The following is a 15,990-nucleotide window of genomic DNA, read 5'->3' as shown; positions in this document are numbered from 1 at the left end:
GCCACTTTATCCAGCGCTGGAACTTCACCAAGGTCAGACTCAAAGGAAAGCTGTCTCTTTTTTAAAGCTACTTAGGTTTGACTGTCATAGTGTTTGTTTTTTTTTGTTTGTTTTGTTTTTATCTCTTGGTAAGCATAATAACATTGTGAACACTTATCATTTTAGAGACTGGGGCATTTTACTGTAGGGTTTATGTTTTATTTTTATTATTATTATTATTTTTTAATTTCCTGTGTTTCCTACGTGTTTCCTAAATTTCCCACATTTCCTACAGGTCTTTCTGTAGGAAACATGACTATCAGAAAGAGCAAAAATTTGGCTTCCATTCATTTGTTATTGTTTTCTCTAGATCTTCAAAATTAAGTACAAGGATGACTTCTACCCCTGCCTTCTCCCCAAGTCTCACTTCAATGCTGACTCTCTCTCATTCACTGTGCCTGGGTCAAAGAAAGCCAAAGTGCAGGTACACAACGCATTCACCAGGTCACTGTGCCCACAATACTTGTGTAAACCGTTGTGAGGGTTGTCATAAGGGAAACAGAACAAATGAATATGTGAATCTTATAATAAGTTAGTGATGGACAAGGTGCAAAAGTTTTGCCACATAAACAAGAAAGTAATATTTTTATCAAGTTGTCACATTTTTAGTGTTGATCATTTAATTAACAAAAAAAGCCCCAAAACTCCAAAGCAGTCACATTGCCAGGTTCAGTTATCGGGGTTATCCAGTGCTTGTTTGCCTTCACACATACATTCAGTCTCCTATGTAAAGACTTTTCCCACGTAAAGTTTGCATTCCAGATAAATCACTTTCTTTCTATTTACTGCGGGTGGCATCTCTGCCAGAGAACAGTAAAACAAGTTTAGGATTAGCAAGGATTGAAAAGAACACCAGAGATTCACTCTAGCTTTACAGCAAAGCCAGCCAGACACCAAGAGTGTCATGCACAGAAAATCAACCCTGGGTTCCTTTACACACATGCAAACACAGAAAACTACCAGAGTATATAAAGTATAAATTAATGTATATGTGGAAAAGATTTTATGGGACATTTAAATTTGGCTTTTATCAGGAAAACATTAGGGTTTGTCCAAAAATAAATCAAAAACATATAGTGACTTAATCATAAGGAACCCACAAGAGTCACATATTCTGCATTTATAAAGTAAGCGTGCTCCTGGTTAACTTTATGCTAGTGAAATTACTGAAATTACTTGGCAGAAACAAGGCGATTGCCAAGAAGACTGATGGCCTCCGGTGGCTTCTACTCTGCATTTAACATTGCTTGACATAAAATCAGGTCTAGCAAGAAATGAAACTGATTTACTGTATTTATAGTACAGTACAACAAAGAGACATTGTTCTGATCTTTGCAGCACAAGTAATTTGAGTTTTTTGCAGTGGCAGATTATGGAACAAGAAGAAAGGCTGTGCCACAAAATCACTTCCAACATGTTTATCCTCTTCAATAAAGCCAGAGAAAACAAAAGCACTGCCAAAGACAGGAAGGGAGGACAAGTGGAAGCATCTTATTTGCAACAGGATTCATGGGAAATGTAGTCCAGATTATTAGCAATACATTAGCTATCAGTCTCACTCTTAATTTAATATTAAAATAATGCTAACAATGCTACATGTAGCAGCTTTGTAAAGACACATTATTTAAGCTTTGTCCACTAGAAGACAGAATAAATCCAAAGCCAATAATCACAGACCCAACATAGGAGCTAGTAAAGTTGTTGGGAAACAATGAATGTAATAATGTATCAGTGTTTCTTCTATAATAGTGCAGGCATGGCAGGCCACCATGACATTGACCCCCCCCGCCATGTCTACACGACTGGCCATTTTTAAAAAATATAAAACCGTCCAATATACACTCATTAAGAAATACTTATTTGCATTTCAGAGTTTCTGTCAGTTGTTTCTCTCCGTGTCTCCTCCCTGCTTCAATCTGATTCGCTTCCGACAGCTCTGATAAGAAAAACGAACAAGGGGTTGAGGGCTTTGGTGTTAGCATAAGCATCAGTGACGCAGGTATACAGGCACACCAAAGGAAAAAACCAGTGCTGACATATGTTGGTACAGTAATAGCAACAATGTGAGATTTTCCTATGAGTTGTGCTGAAAAATATGTGAAACCCAATACTACTGTGTATCCAGAGGCTGAGATCTTTAGTTTTTGTATGTTATTTGCTTAGGTGTTACGCTCTGCTGATCGCTGGTCAACTGGGACCTGTGAGAAGTCGATCCAGAACGCCTACATTCATACCATCGAGAACAGTGAGCACTACATCTACATCGAGGTAATGCCGGAGTGCCCTGACTATTTGTAAACAAATATGTACCTTGTAGCACAATGAGTGAACCTATATTGTCTGTCTCTATGTTTTAATGATGGTGATAAAATCAGTCACTAAACACTGTGTTCTATTTTGTACAAAGTTAAATTTGATGCCTGAAAGATATAGTGCATTTGTTTCGTTCATGTTAGTTACTGACCCACTTTTAGCCTCCCTTTATTTTTGATGTTTTAAGATGTTATCCTGATTTAATTACATAACATTTGACACATTAATTTCACATCACTGAGCTTGGTGGCTTGCCATAGGCCTGTCAGTCGCCTGTCTCACGAGGCAGAAACTTCCACTCTATCAAATGTGTTGATCCACACTGATTCCAAGACACATGCACCATCCCTGGACCCCTTGGTTATGGTTTGAGTCTGTTTTTTTCTTGGGTGCATTTGAAGTATAATTGCCACAGGCAGGTGCTTAAATCAGGTAGATCACCTGTTAGCCAATTTGTGTTGTAAATGTAATTGAATAAATCCATACATGTAAACGCTGCTGATTCCTTGATGATGAGCCTACATGAAAACTATTTTTGTCCAGTACATTTCTGCTGTCAGTCAGCCTGGTGAAAACTGTGCTGGCCTGCTGAAAAGAGACAGCTTTTCTGACGAGAGATGATGCACGGAGGTTGGAGTCAGTGTGTATTGAACAGATCACACATTTGCGCAGTTCGTATCCAGAAAAGTCCTATTTTGAAGTTAGTAGTGGCTGAAACCCACATCAAGTTTTTCTTTAAGTAGTAGGCTACTAAACTTAGCCCAGAAATGAACTGGCACTTAGTCACATGAGTGAGAGAGCTGAACTGTGCATGAAGTCCAACACAGACATTGCCAAAGAGCAGAAATTCTTCAGAAGAAAAAAGAGCTATAGAGTGAAAAGTGACTACTTAAAAAGAGGTGGAAAGGTGGTGATTTTCCCATTTATTGTGTCCATAAGTCTCCCTCTTTCTGAATTCATTGTATACAGTATATAGGCTATGCACATTGTATGGTAAGGGTATTTAAAATCGTTTCTGAAAAATGCTGTTTTTTTGCATTACACAGAGGTGGTACCACCAGTAGGAAATGTTAGTCTGAAGCCCTGCAGCTACCAACCTGTTTCAGCCCTCCCCTCATACTGAGCTACCATCTGCTGTTTCTCTGCCCTTAGAACCAGTTTTTCATCAGCTGTGCTGATGGGAAGAATGTTCATAATGGGATTGGTGATGCAATTGTGAACCGAATCCTACGTGCACACAGGTATTATTATCTTTAAGTGGAAAACATATGATGAGATGCTAGTCAGCAGTGTTATATAACAACAACAGTTATAAAATTGAATACAACTATGAGTGACTGGAATAGTCCACCTGTATTAATGTTTAAATAGCACACTGTCTTGTTGCAGAGAGCAGAAGAAGTACAGAGTGTTTGTGGTGGTTCCCCTGCTTCCTGGATTTGAGGGTGACATTAGTGCAGGAGGTGGAAATGCCATCCAAGCTATTCTGCACTTCACATACAGGTAAGAGCCTTTTCCTCTAATTGTCTTTCTGCACTCAGGCAACAGACTCGAGGAAGAGACTATAACTAACACTATAACATACAATAACCACAGGAAAACACAACCTCTGAACTTTGATCTGACATGGTTCCAATCATGTAGCAGTTATATGGATATTTGTGCTAAAATGATCAGGTTTACAGGTTCCATGTCCTTGAGACCATTTCTTAGCTGATTTTTAAACAGTTGAACAAAAACTAAACATTATAATTGTCATGAAGGCTTTGCTCAGATTTAATTTAGAAATTGTCCCATGTTTGTGACTGTCATGCATTATAATAAATATTGTTGCTATGGATACTTTTTTTTTTTTATAAAAGTGGATAAGATCGTTAAAACATTATGCAATTTAATTTGGTAATGCACAGTTGTTTTAATGGCACGAGGCTGGAATTTCTAGAAACCATAAGTACAGTTGGAAGGAACCAAACTGATTTTTGTTTTGTCGTTACCACTGAGTGCCTTATCAAATTAAAGCTGCATTAAGTGGTTATGCATCAAGGGCCTTGTCAGCCTGCTGGTACTGGCAGAATACAGCATGGCAGTATTATTCAGCTCTCACTCTTTGCATTCATCCCTCAGATTTCTAAGACTCTTGTGTTGTCTAGTGTTTTTTGTTATTTGTTTTGATTTATTGTTATATTATTGTCCTACATTACATAAATGATTTAATTTTGATGTATTTCTTTGTCATAGGACCATGTGCCGAGGGGAGCACTCCATACTGTCAAGACTTAGTGAAGGTTAGTTTTCTGTCATACAAAAATCCACTTGCCATTACAAAATATCCACCTGTATCCTCTCTAATACTTCTTTCTTTCTTCTCATGATGTTCCTTTAAACTGAAGCTACCGGTACTAGGTATCTGCTCACCAGCCTCCTTTTTCATCTTATTTTCACATCTGTATGAGTTTCTTAATAAATCCATTTTTATATTATCTCTTGTAAAGAATACGATTCTGATTTGCCCTACTAGTTCAGGACAAGTGGACAGAGTACATCACATTCTGCGGCCTGAGAACCCATTCTCAGCTCTCTCAGTCGCTTGTCTCAGAGCTCATCTATGTTCACAGCAAGACCCTCATTGCTGATGACCGCTGTTATATCATTGGTGAGTCAACATCGGCACAAACTCATTCAAAGACGGATCACCATTTAATACCCTGACTCACTGAACTCCATAACAAAATAGCTAATGCCCTTTTACTAATATCCCACATTCCTGACAGTGTGCTGGCTTCAGGTAAAAGGGTTTTAACATAATGTAATTAAATGTTTTCATGCTTTGATTGTAACAATGAAATTACAGTATAAATGAATCAATTCATTTTAGCTGAGGAAAAATATGGAAGTGTGGATATGTGAATATGGATAATTAGGAGAAATAACAAGATCAAGTAATGAAGGACAGTGTCCAGTATGACAGTATCTGGACAATGTCCACATATTGAAAAGCTGCACAAATAGTAAGGATCATGGAAGAAATTGGTTGTTCTGTCAGTATTTCAGCACCTTAAAATAATAATCCATAAGATATTGTAGAAATCACACCCCATTTTCCCCGCCCTATGTTTCAGAAATAGTCATTCATTTTATTTACATTCTGTAATTAATGCACTATAGAGCAGCTTCCATTCTTAGTGGCAGTCCACCATTCCCACACTAGATTCAGATCACTTCACATACACAAGGGATTCACAAGAAACAGTGCATGATGCATGTAATCTGGCATTACCTTTTGTAATTTTATCTCATTGATTTTAGCCTCATTGTTTACTGTTCATTCCCCTAAAGCACTATATTGGAGCTGTGTTAAGTTACTGCTAATATAAATCAAACAGTTCTTACTGCTGCTCATTCACATTAAAGACGTTTAGTGTGTGAAACATAGGGTTGGCTTTCTTGTGAGGCATTCAAAAGAGCAATGTATTTGTCACCAAATTAGCTGACTCAGTGATTGTTCATGAAAAGTAAAACACTTAAATCTGGATGTTATTTGCCAAGATTGATTTTTTTTTTTTTTCTTCTACTTATCCTGCGATTTATCAGCTTTGAGTTCTGCACTGTTTTGTCTTTAATTCACAACTGACCATTGGCGGCTTCATATCATATAGAGCTTCATTTCAGATCTATTTCTGAACAACATATGCTCAAATACACTGTACTGAGCAACAGAAAACCTGTAAAGCAGCACATATTCTGAAGAATACTTCTGAAATCACAGGTTATTTCATTCTGAATGCTGCTTTATGTGTTGAACGCTAGTTTCATATGTATGATGCTAAAGAAAAGACAGATTATAAATGCGTCGACTTTGGAATGGTGTTCCAGGATCAGCCAACATCAATGACCGCAGCATGCTGGGCAGCAGAGACAGTGAGTTGGCAGTGTTTGTGGAAGATGAAGAGCGGGTCCCATCTATCATGGGAGGGGAGGAGTACCAGGCAGGACCCCTCACACTCGCTCTGCGTAAAGAGTGTTTCAGGTCAGCACAAAATATGTAACTCTTAAAATAACATTTTGTCTATATGACCATGAACAGGTAATACCTGTAGACATGATCAGCTTAGTTTTCGATGAATTGGGAAGCATCAACTACTAAATACAAGAGAAACCACCAATATGTTTTTTGGTTTACAAGAAAGTCATCTTATATGGTAATTAGCAGAACCTTTGTGTTGTTTGAATGTTAAACTTTGGGCTGCTTTTTCTTTTCCTTACCAGTGTTCTTGTTGGAGCTTCTTCAGACCCCAGTATCAATATTGATGATCCAATTAGTGATGATTTCTTCTTCTCGGTCTGGAATGCATCCGCTAAGCTGAATGCCACCATTTATGATAAGGTATAAATACAACATGAGATTTTGTATCATAACTCATGGCCTTTAGACCTTGTAATTCCCAACAGTACCAATGTGTATTTTTAGTTTTCTCACCTCTTCTTTGTTCTTTTTGGCTTGTCTGTGCTGTGGTCCTGCTGTGATCCAGGTCTTCAAATGCCTGCCACGCAATGCTGTCCACAACATGCGAGAGCTGAAGGAATACTCCAACAAGGAACGGCTGTGCGACACAGGCCCTGAGCAGGCCATAGAGGAGCTGAAGGCTGTCCGAGGGCTGCTGGTCCGCTTTCCCCTGAAGTTCCTGTGTGAGGAGAACCTGCTGCCACCACGAGGAACTAAAGAGGGCATGGCTCCTGTAGGACTGTGGACATGACCACAGCTCAGACCACTACATTACAGCTCAAGGGTTGCTGTGCCACACACTCTTCCTTTTCTCACCTAATGTGGAGTGCAGTACACTAAAATAGTCACAGCACTTAAGGAAAAAGACATTGCCTTATTACAATTTATGCGTTAATTGCTGGTAGTTTATATATTGTATTGCTGACTTGACAATGGGCAAGTCTGAACATAAACACTGACATGTAGATTTTATGAACAGTAGATTAACCTGTACATGGTGGCACTGTCTGCTTCTTAACTGTTGCAGGGCTGGCAGTGGTGCACAACATGCAAATGAATGTATGAGTTTTGAAACGCTGCAATAGAAATCAAGCATCTCACATGATCTGGAAACATAATGTACAGTACATTTATTGGTGCAAGGTTTTTGGGTGGGTGGGTGGCTCTGTATCTTTCTCTCTCTCTCTCTCTCTCACTCTCACTCACCCTCTGAGGCTTCGCCTCTCACTGCAGTGCCAGCAGATCTGTCGGAACATTTGTGGTTGTTATGGTGACGGATATAAAGAGATGACTGGATTGTACTGTAGCTGAAATAAAGATTTGATAGGGCAGAAAAGGGGGAGTACTAATAAGAGGGACCACTTACTGAATCAGGATAGTATGCTCAAAATGGAAGATAATATGGTGAAAGAAGACTTTCATTGGAAGTAAAGTCACCTCTGAGTGAAACTGCCCTGAATAAATACAGATAAAAAGATCAGACCTGCATCATATCTAAACATGTTTTTAAAACAACCAAGCAGAGAGGCAGACAACTGACAAGTTGTAAATCTTTTGAATGGGACTTTGTTACATTTTTTTGCCTTCTGGAGCTGTTGCTATTGAACATTACAATATGTGAAAACATCTTTCTTATGTATTTTCAAGAGATTTTCTGTAAACTGTTAATGGACTGATGGGCATAATCCAGTTTGTCTAAAAATTGGAAACTTATTTAGCTGATGACAGAGCCAGTGGAACTGTACAGACTCAACAACACTACCTACCAACACTTCCACTAAAAACCACTATAGACCCTTGCACAGTAGAAGCTGGGTAGCTTTTACAAAGCACAAAATGGTTGGTCTTGAGTGGTATTCTTTGTTTAATAATTCCACAGAAATGCCTTTGATACACTGGGAAGTGACCTTATATGGTTTCATGATTTTTACTTTTGCCTAACTACTAGCCAGCAATAGCTATACATGTTTATGAATTAGTAATCAAAATCTGTTTTTAGCTGTTCCCTATTGTCCCTAACATTTACCATGTGAAAAAGTGTGCAAATATGTCGAACTAGGTTATTGCCTTGCAGTATCCATTACTAACACAATATTCTTACTCATTTGTTTTAATACAGTAATGAACCACTTATACTTTAAGGTGTGCTTTTTTTCTTGTTTCGTCAATTACTTGTTTTTATGGAATTTTTACTTAGATAAGAGAACAAATTGGACACTGAGTGGACAGAGACATATTTTTACAAAAAAAGGAAGTTAATATTAAGAAGAATGCAAAAATTGCCACTGCAATCCTCAGGCTATTACCATCTCAGTTTTTTTTTCTAAATATATATGACATGCTGTACTAGCTTGTTTTGAACTTTTTGATGAGCAGCTTTGGATGCGAATTATACATTATGGAAAAGCAGTATGATCTGTAGTATGTAGGCCTGCTTTAATGGAAAAAAACAATTATAGCAATCATAAAGCTCTTAGGATGACAGACACATCAAAGCAAAATCAAGAGCAGGAAAACCTTTTTAAAGTGAGATTACTTTAGTTATTGATAAAAGTCACACTTGGAATGTTATCCTGCATTGCTTTGGTTAATAATCCAACGGAATTTATCTGTAATTTAACTAAATTTGGAGATGTGATCAGTCACCAAGGAGGTCAGTGTAAGACAGCTCTATCAAACAGCTGTGCTGGCAGTAACATACTGTAGGTTGAGCCACCTGTAATATTTCAGCTAATTTGTCCCTGATGAGGTACCGTAGCCTTCCAAGCGATGAAAACAGTCGGGAGTGTGTCATGTAGCCAATCGCCAGTTCAACTCCGTAAGACTACAGCAAGGCTAGAAGTGGGAGGGAGGACTTGGGAAGCAAAACATGGCGAAATATCAAGTTTGGCAGTTAGCCACAGTTTGAAACTGTATCCTATCTCGTAGTGTTAGACTACAACTACGAGTTTATTAAATTTAGACGCTGGAGAATTAAGGCGACGCTTAACTTTAAGAGTCGAGAGCTCCATCTTATGAGTAGTACGGTGGCTGGAGAGAACAGCCTGTGTTTTCCGCGGAACGTTGGCAGTGCTAGGCGCGACTGTCAACACGGAAAATGGATGAAGAAGGAAAGTTTATCTTGGAAAAGATTATCTAGCCTGCTAGCGTAGCTACGTTAGCTAGCTAGTTAACGTTAGATCGATCACGCGCACCTGACACAGTGTTCGGATTACAGTGCGCTCTGACCGAAACTGAGGAAGATTTAGCTGTTAAGACGTGATAAGTTTGATAACTGCTGTTGCAAAGAATCATATTTTTGACGCGACCATTCTGTTTCATTTTTCGCGCTTATCCTACAGTGATATTCTTGGAGGACATATATTTAAGGCTAATGACAGGCTGACAGACTGGTTCTGGTTCGGTACGGACGGACCCGGACGCCATCACATCAGACGTTGCGTTCTCCTCAAAAACAACCATTGCGCTGCTGAGCCGTAACGTTAAATGTTTTTTTTTTTATATATATACTTCATCAACACAACAAGGACTATTTCAGTGCCACACCAGACCCATCTTGTAATTTTTATTTCCTGCGACACTCGCTGTTTTATCACATGAGCTGGGATGTTGTGCAGCAGCAAAGACGCGGTGTCTTGTCAAAATGAACGCAGCAAGGTGTTCTACAACAGTGGAGGTGCATTGCATTGAAAACCTGCCAGTTGTTAGGACGTTACCGATGGCCAGCTAACGGTGACGTTAATTGTTTGTTGAAAAAGCTTATTTCAAGCTCATTGTGTTTTGATCAGCCATTGCAACCGGCATTTCTGTAAAGCAACTGCGGATTACATTATAGCCCACGGCTAGAGTTGACGTGAGCTAGCCAGCTGGGTGCGTCTGTTGCAGCTCTATCTGCGATGTGTTTGCTGACCTAAGTACCGTGTTCTTCCGCAATAGTTTCAGCATACTGGACGGGCCGTTTGCTGTATTTTCTGACAAGATAAACATTTCCGAGCTTATTTAAAACAGCCACTTGAAATTCCCCTAAGTATTCCTTGTCAATATACCTGGCTAACTTGTTAGCTAACGTTATAAGTTTCGCCAGCTATGTCTGAAAACGCCCCCACACGAAGCCTGGATGACATAGACCTCGCAGCTCTGAGGGTGAGTATTGTTTTTACAAGATAAGTGTGCTGCATTTTAGTTATGTAAATTTATAGCAGACGGGCACATTAGATGTTATGTCATATGCACTGATGTGTCAGTTTGCGTCTGACACAAGCACGACCACTTTGCACCCACGCAACAAAGTTAAGGTGGAATAAAAGTCCCTTGGCCCAGGATTATTGTCTAAGCTCTTGCACTGCTTTAATACAACAGAGTTTAATCAGATATATTTTATGATTTATCCTCTTAATAGATAACCAAATTCGGCCCTGACAACTTTACGTGATTATTGTGTTAATTGAAAATAAATAAACACACAGAGGAAAGTCTACTGAGTTATAACACAACATTTTTTAATCATTTTCGCAGTTTTTTAAAATATATATTCGGTTAACTGTTATAGGCTCTCAGATTTTATTGCATCAAGACAGGTAGTTTTTACCTGTCTTGATTAAACCATTGTTGTTTTGGAAGTACTTCTTCTATTTAGGGGCCTGACTGTCAATCATCCTAAATTGAAGGATTAATTATCTAACCATGGCCTGGTGAATTATGGATCTAAACTTGTACATTTACAGTATACAACATATCAGTTTCAGGGATAAAACAATAAGATTCTCTTTTACTTCTCTCTACCTTTTGTTTGTTTTTGTTTTGATGACATCTGTCTTTATAATGTACCTGGAGTTCTTGACCTCCCTCCTCTAACATAAGAACCCCTTTGCCTAGCAACAAATGAAGTCGGTGTAGAAAAAAACACATCTGCCCAGCACCACTATTCCCATTTGATGAAAAATACTCTTTTCAAGGGTACGGTTTCAGAAAGACCACAGCTCTTGTGACATTTTGCTTCAATGCAATGGATGGGGTCCATCCATCCATCCATCCATTTTCCTCCGCTTATCTGGGACCAGGTGGGGTCAAAAATGTATAATTTTTGCAGCATTAAATCCTCTTAAGGCAGTCTTATTAGCACTATAAATAAGAATATAATGCATTTAGTCACTTGCTTTTTTTGAAAAGAGAAGTTAGAGCTTCATCTCCCCCACAATATACTGTAGATTTTTAACAACCATAGTTTTCACTTTTATATTAGGTAACGTTTTAGTTCATTGTCTAGATCTCCTAAACATGTGGCACTGCTAAAAATTTAATATCAGAACTGGGAGTATCAGGTCCTGACATCATTGGAACCACCAAAATGAACGTTGCTGAAATCAAAGGTTAAGATGTGCTGTTGATTATAATTAAACACACATTATTCAGAACATTCAAGCTATTCCAACAGCCCATTCAGAGGGTTCCCTGTACCCTCTGGAATTGTCAGCAAACTCTGCAGAATTTTGGTTTATATTTCACAGGTTTCTTTTCTCATTTTTCAAAATCACAGCACATTGTTACAACTGACCCAGTTCTTTATAAAATGATAATATAAAAAGATTGTCCATATTATATCATTTTTAATGGAGTTGTTGATTTCAGGAATTGAATTGTCAGTCTCAGTAGAACCTCTGTTCTTTGTTCCGAGTATATTGGTTCAATAAATTGAAGTAATGGTTTAATATGGCAATGCAGTAGAAATATAAAAAATCTGTACACACACTGTACCCAGTGACAATACATGTCTTTTAACAATATGCTGACCTTGGCTGTGCATTCCACACATGGATGTATTAAGGAACATACTGTTGAGCCTTCTTGGTGTCGTGAGCCCATCTCAGTGAAACACCAGTTAGTGAGAGGGGGCCTACCTGATGACCCTGTAGACTTGCCTTCACTCCTACACGCACGTAGAACTTGTGGCGGTGATAATTTAGTTACAGACTCAGCGGAATTGTTAATAGTCTTCTTGTGTTAGACAATCTTGGTAGAACAGTGTCAGTGTTTGGACAGCTGAGCAGACCCGGCTCTCAGAGGTGACTGCCATTATAAGCTAGTTGGACCAGCCACTGTTTAACCTGAGCAGATATGGTGCATATACTGTGTGGAAAGCTGCATTTTTGCTCTTTGCATGGGTGAGGATAGGGTTCAGGTACACATTGTGTTAAGGGTAGGTTAGGTCTGGAAAATGGTGCTGCTTATTGGGGGCTCTGAAGATTTATGATGGCGTGGCCTGACACCCCCCTCTTTGGAGCTAAATGATGGGTAAACATTTAGTTTGTATACTGAGCCTCCATATGAATACTGTCCCATTCTTTGGCACATTTAGTTGTGTATTATTGACTGAGAAGAAAAGCTGCATACTGAACTCAAACATAGTGCCCAGTCACTTCAATGAAAGTTGCTCACCTGGCACATTTGCTAAAAAATGTTTTCTCTTCTAGGTTTGATTCCACGTTATGGGGCCCACAGCACATATGCATTAGTATTTCCCCTGCTGCCCACACCTGTGCACTCTTTCTGGGCTCATAGCTTTTACATTATTTTGACCTTATGAAAATAAAACATTTTATAGTCTCTGAAAAGTTTTACAAATAAACTTCCATGGATTTTAAATTTCATAATACAAAGAGTAATAATTGACCTCGATATGGTTCGAGGTGTAGTGTCAACAGTTTTATGGACATTTCTTATCATTGTGGTTTGTGGAGAAAATGCTTTTTGGGCCCCTTGAGGACTTTTTGTTGCAGTTCTGCCAGTGGCTGAGTGGCGGCGCTGAATCCAGCTCTAATAATACATTCATGATTCCACTGAACACAAATACTTTGTTTTTGGGGGGTTACAGTTTAACGATAGGGACTGTTGATCGTTTGGTGTGCTGACCAATTTGTTCCTGGAAAGGAAAGTTAATACTGAGTTTAAATAGTTGAATGAAATCTTTTATTGCCATTGTATTGATTTAAAATTAATTCTAGAGATAAGTGAAACTGGTTCCATGATTTGGGAACTGACTGTGTTAAAGGTGTACTGTGGAGTTTTGTTTTAAAGACACACAAAATAGGTTTACATTCAGTGGTAGTATGGTTTCTAGCTAGCAGTCTTCTGCCTTTGTTGGTGCATTGTCTTGCATAACTTGGGGGGTGTTCAGTAGAGCAGTGTGGAACCATTAGCATTTGCATCTTTGTGCACACATGAGATAGACAAAATGTGGAACCTGTCATAGAAAAGTAGCCCCAGAGTGCAACCAGAGGACAAAAACTCCACAGGGAAATTTTAAGTGGCTCAATCACAGCATTTTTCAGGAAATGTGTCCAGAGTACAAAAGAACTTCAACAGTACATGACAACAGTTCACACAGGCAGTGTGATGTATGTACAGAAACACCTCATTCCAGTGCCAACAGCATTAGAGAAAATCAACTGCACAACTGTGTTGATTACAGGTGCTGTGGCATAACAAGTTACACATTTAGAACTAAACAAATACTGACAAAAAAATGTTGAACTTAACCCATTTTCCAACAATAATCTCTACTGTTGATAAAAGACTCTGCAGAGCCCATTATTAAGTATTTAGGAAGCTATGTAAAAACACTTAAAGTGAAAAAAATTATTCACTATGATACTCGGAGAATGCAAGTGTTTGAGTTGTGATCTATTTTTTAAATGCATTTATTTATTTTGTGATTTTTATGAGACCCCATGGACCATTACCAGTGTCTTTTAGAGTTCAAATCCTGTTAAACTGAGGTAGTTCTTGCAACAACAGGCTGGGCGCAGCTTGATATTTGAGGAAATTCATTGCATTGTTCCCTGAGGTTCTCTACTATGTTGACTTTACACATTAACATGGCAGCAAGGGATCCTCACAAAGTGTTAAAGCTGCCATTTTTATGATTTAAGCAGACTAACTGTGGAGTTCTCCTCTTGTTAGCCCGTAGTTTTACTGCTTCCTCACCTTTTTTGTAATCATTGCTGACAATTTATATGACTGTGTGTGCTGCTGGTATTACTCTTAGAACAGAACTGAATCCTTCCCCTTTTATCACTTCATTCCTCTCATCCCACTCTCTATGCTGGATGTGGGTGAAACTACCGCCTTTGCCTTGACGACCACTATATCATTACATTATTCTTTTCCATACCATACCATTATTCTTTTGCCTCCTACTTTACATTACCGTTCTCCCTCCTTAGTCTCTGTCTACATAACATGCTGGCTGGTATGTTTATGTTGTCATATGAGCTATGTGCTTTTTCATCAAATGTGTGGTCATTTCCCAGTTTTACTGCCAAATCTTTCATAAGTATCTATGCTGTTTTTTTCCCCATGAATCTTCCCTGTCTCAAAGGAATTTTCTCCTCCTTGCTGAAGGTAGAAAACCCATCACTGGAAACCGATGAAAGCCAGATAGGTCATGCTGTACATTCTAAACCCAAAGCAGCAGTCTCACCACCCACACATCTTTTCAAAGCCATATTGAAATTGCAGGAAAGTGGAACCGCTTGTCATTTTCCCTTGTCTCTTGGGAGGGGGTTGCATAATTAAGTCAAAGCTACCTACTCGTTATTAGTGTCAGGGAAATATGTTTTCATTGCATTGAAACTTAAAAAGAACAAATCATGAAAGGCCAGAACTCATCTCCATGCTGTCATAATCCATATCTAATTTAATATCAGTTTTGCTTGCCTGCTTCCTTCATGTATAGTTTCATGGGCAGGTGTGGGTGGATGACTGGGAATACTGAGTTCAGATGTCTTGTGTGCAAATATGGAATTGTAATATTGGAATTAAACTGGCTTTAATGTGCACAGTGGCAAATGTTTGGGTTGCTTTTTCTTGTGCTATATATGATTTCAATTCTATAGAGGTCAGGCTTTTGTCTGTGAGCATTCAAATAGATGTACACTGCTTCTGTTGCACAGGAAAATGATTAAAAATACAATTTTGTGTGTGTGTGTGTGTGCGTGTGTGTGTGTGTGTGCGTGTGTGTGTGTGTGTGCGTGTGTGTGTGTGTGTGCGTGTGTGTGTGTGTGTGCGTGTGTGTGTGTGTGTGCGTGTGTGTGTGTGTGTGCGTGTGTGTGTGTGTGTGCGTGTGTGTGTGTGTGTGCGTGTGTGTGTGTGTGTGCGTGTGTGTGTGTGTGTGTTTTAATTCACCATTTAGCCTTTATGCCAGCATAACTTAAGACAGATTTGCAGAAGTTTCTAGAAGAGGTATAGGATTTTTGTATTAAAGGACGACTCATAAAAGAAACGTGTAGCAACATTAAATACAACCTCCACTTAGGGTTGTCATTGAAGTGTAAATGTGGAGGATTCCAAGAACAAGGCCATCACCCACTTAAAACCAAAAATAAATATGCTGTTTTTTGAGTGTACACTTTTTAATTTAGTCTTTTCCCTGGTTTGGATAAAAGCAAAATGAATTGCAGTTTGTTATTGAATTGCCTTTTGTATTTTTATACTTTTTGTACCTTAAAAATGTTAGGCTGATGTGGTCCACCAAGGTGGAAAACATGATTGTCCTGGTGTCTCTGGCCCTGCTCCGTCTGCTTCATGTTCGAGTTATGAATCTATGTGTGTCTCATAGGATCCAGCGGGAATCTTTG

General features: G+C 38.8%; 2 protein-coding genes across 2 annotated transcripts in view; both read left to right on the top strand.

Moving 5' to 3' along the window:
* The window catches only part of pld2 (phospholipase D2), a 17,898-nt gene extending 9,320 nt beyond the window's left edge, over window positions 1-8,578 (top strand). The window contains 11 exon segments of the mRNA XM_020598920.1: window position 1; window positions 3-32; window positions 350-463; window positions 2,203-2,307; window positions 3,505-3,593; window positions 3,742-3,855; window positions 4,591-4,637; window positions 4,871-5,005; window positions 6,226-6,379; window positions 6,619-6,736; window positions 6,882-8,578. The exon segment at window position 1 is cut by the window's left edge and continues 112 nt beyond it. Of these exon segments, the coding sequence (XP_020454576.1) occupies window position 1; window positions 3-32; window positions 350-463; window positions 2,203-2,307; window positions 3,505-3,593; window positions 3,742-3,855; window positions 4,591-4,637; window positions 4,871-5,005; window positions 6,226-6,379; window positions 6,619-6,736; window positions 6,882-7,106 (1,132 nt within the window). The 3' untranslated portion in view covers window positions 7,107-8,578.
* Window positions 8,579-9,117: 539 nt separating this feature from the next.
* The window catches only part of mink1 (misshapen-like kinase 1), a 33,342-nt gene continuing 26,469 nt past the window's right edge, over window positions 9,118-15,990 (top strand). The window contains 2 exon segments of the mRNA XM_020598785.1: window positions 9,118-10,498; window positions 15,972-15,989. Of these exon segments, the coding sequence (XP_020454441.1) occupies window positions 10,442-10,498; window positions 15,972-15,989 (75 nt within the window). The 5' untranslated portion in view covers window positions 9,118-10,441.

Source organism: Monopterus albus, unplaced genomic scaffold (genome assembly GCF_001952655.1).
Source record: "Monopterus albus unplaced genomic scaffold, M_albus_1.0 scaffold39.1, whole genome shotgun sequence".
Lineage (NCBI taxonomy): Eukaryota > Metazoa > Chordata > Actinopteri > Synbranchiformes > Synbranchidae > Monopterus > Monopterus albus.
The sequence above is the reverse complement of the archived record's forward strand: the minus strand, read 5'-3'. Positions and strand labels throughout refer to the sequence as shown.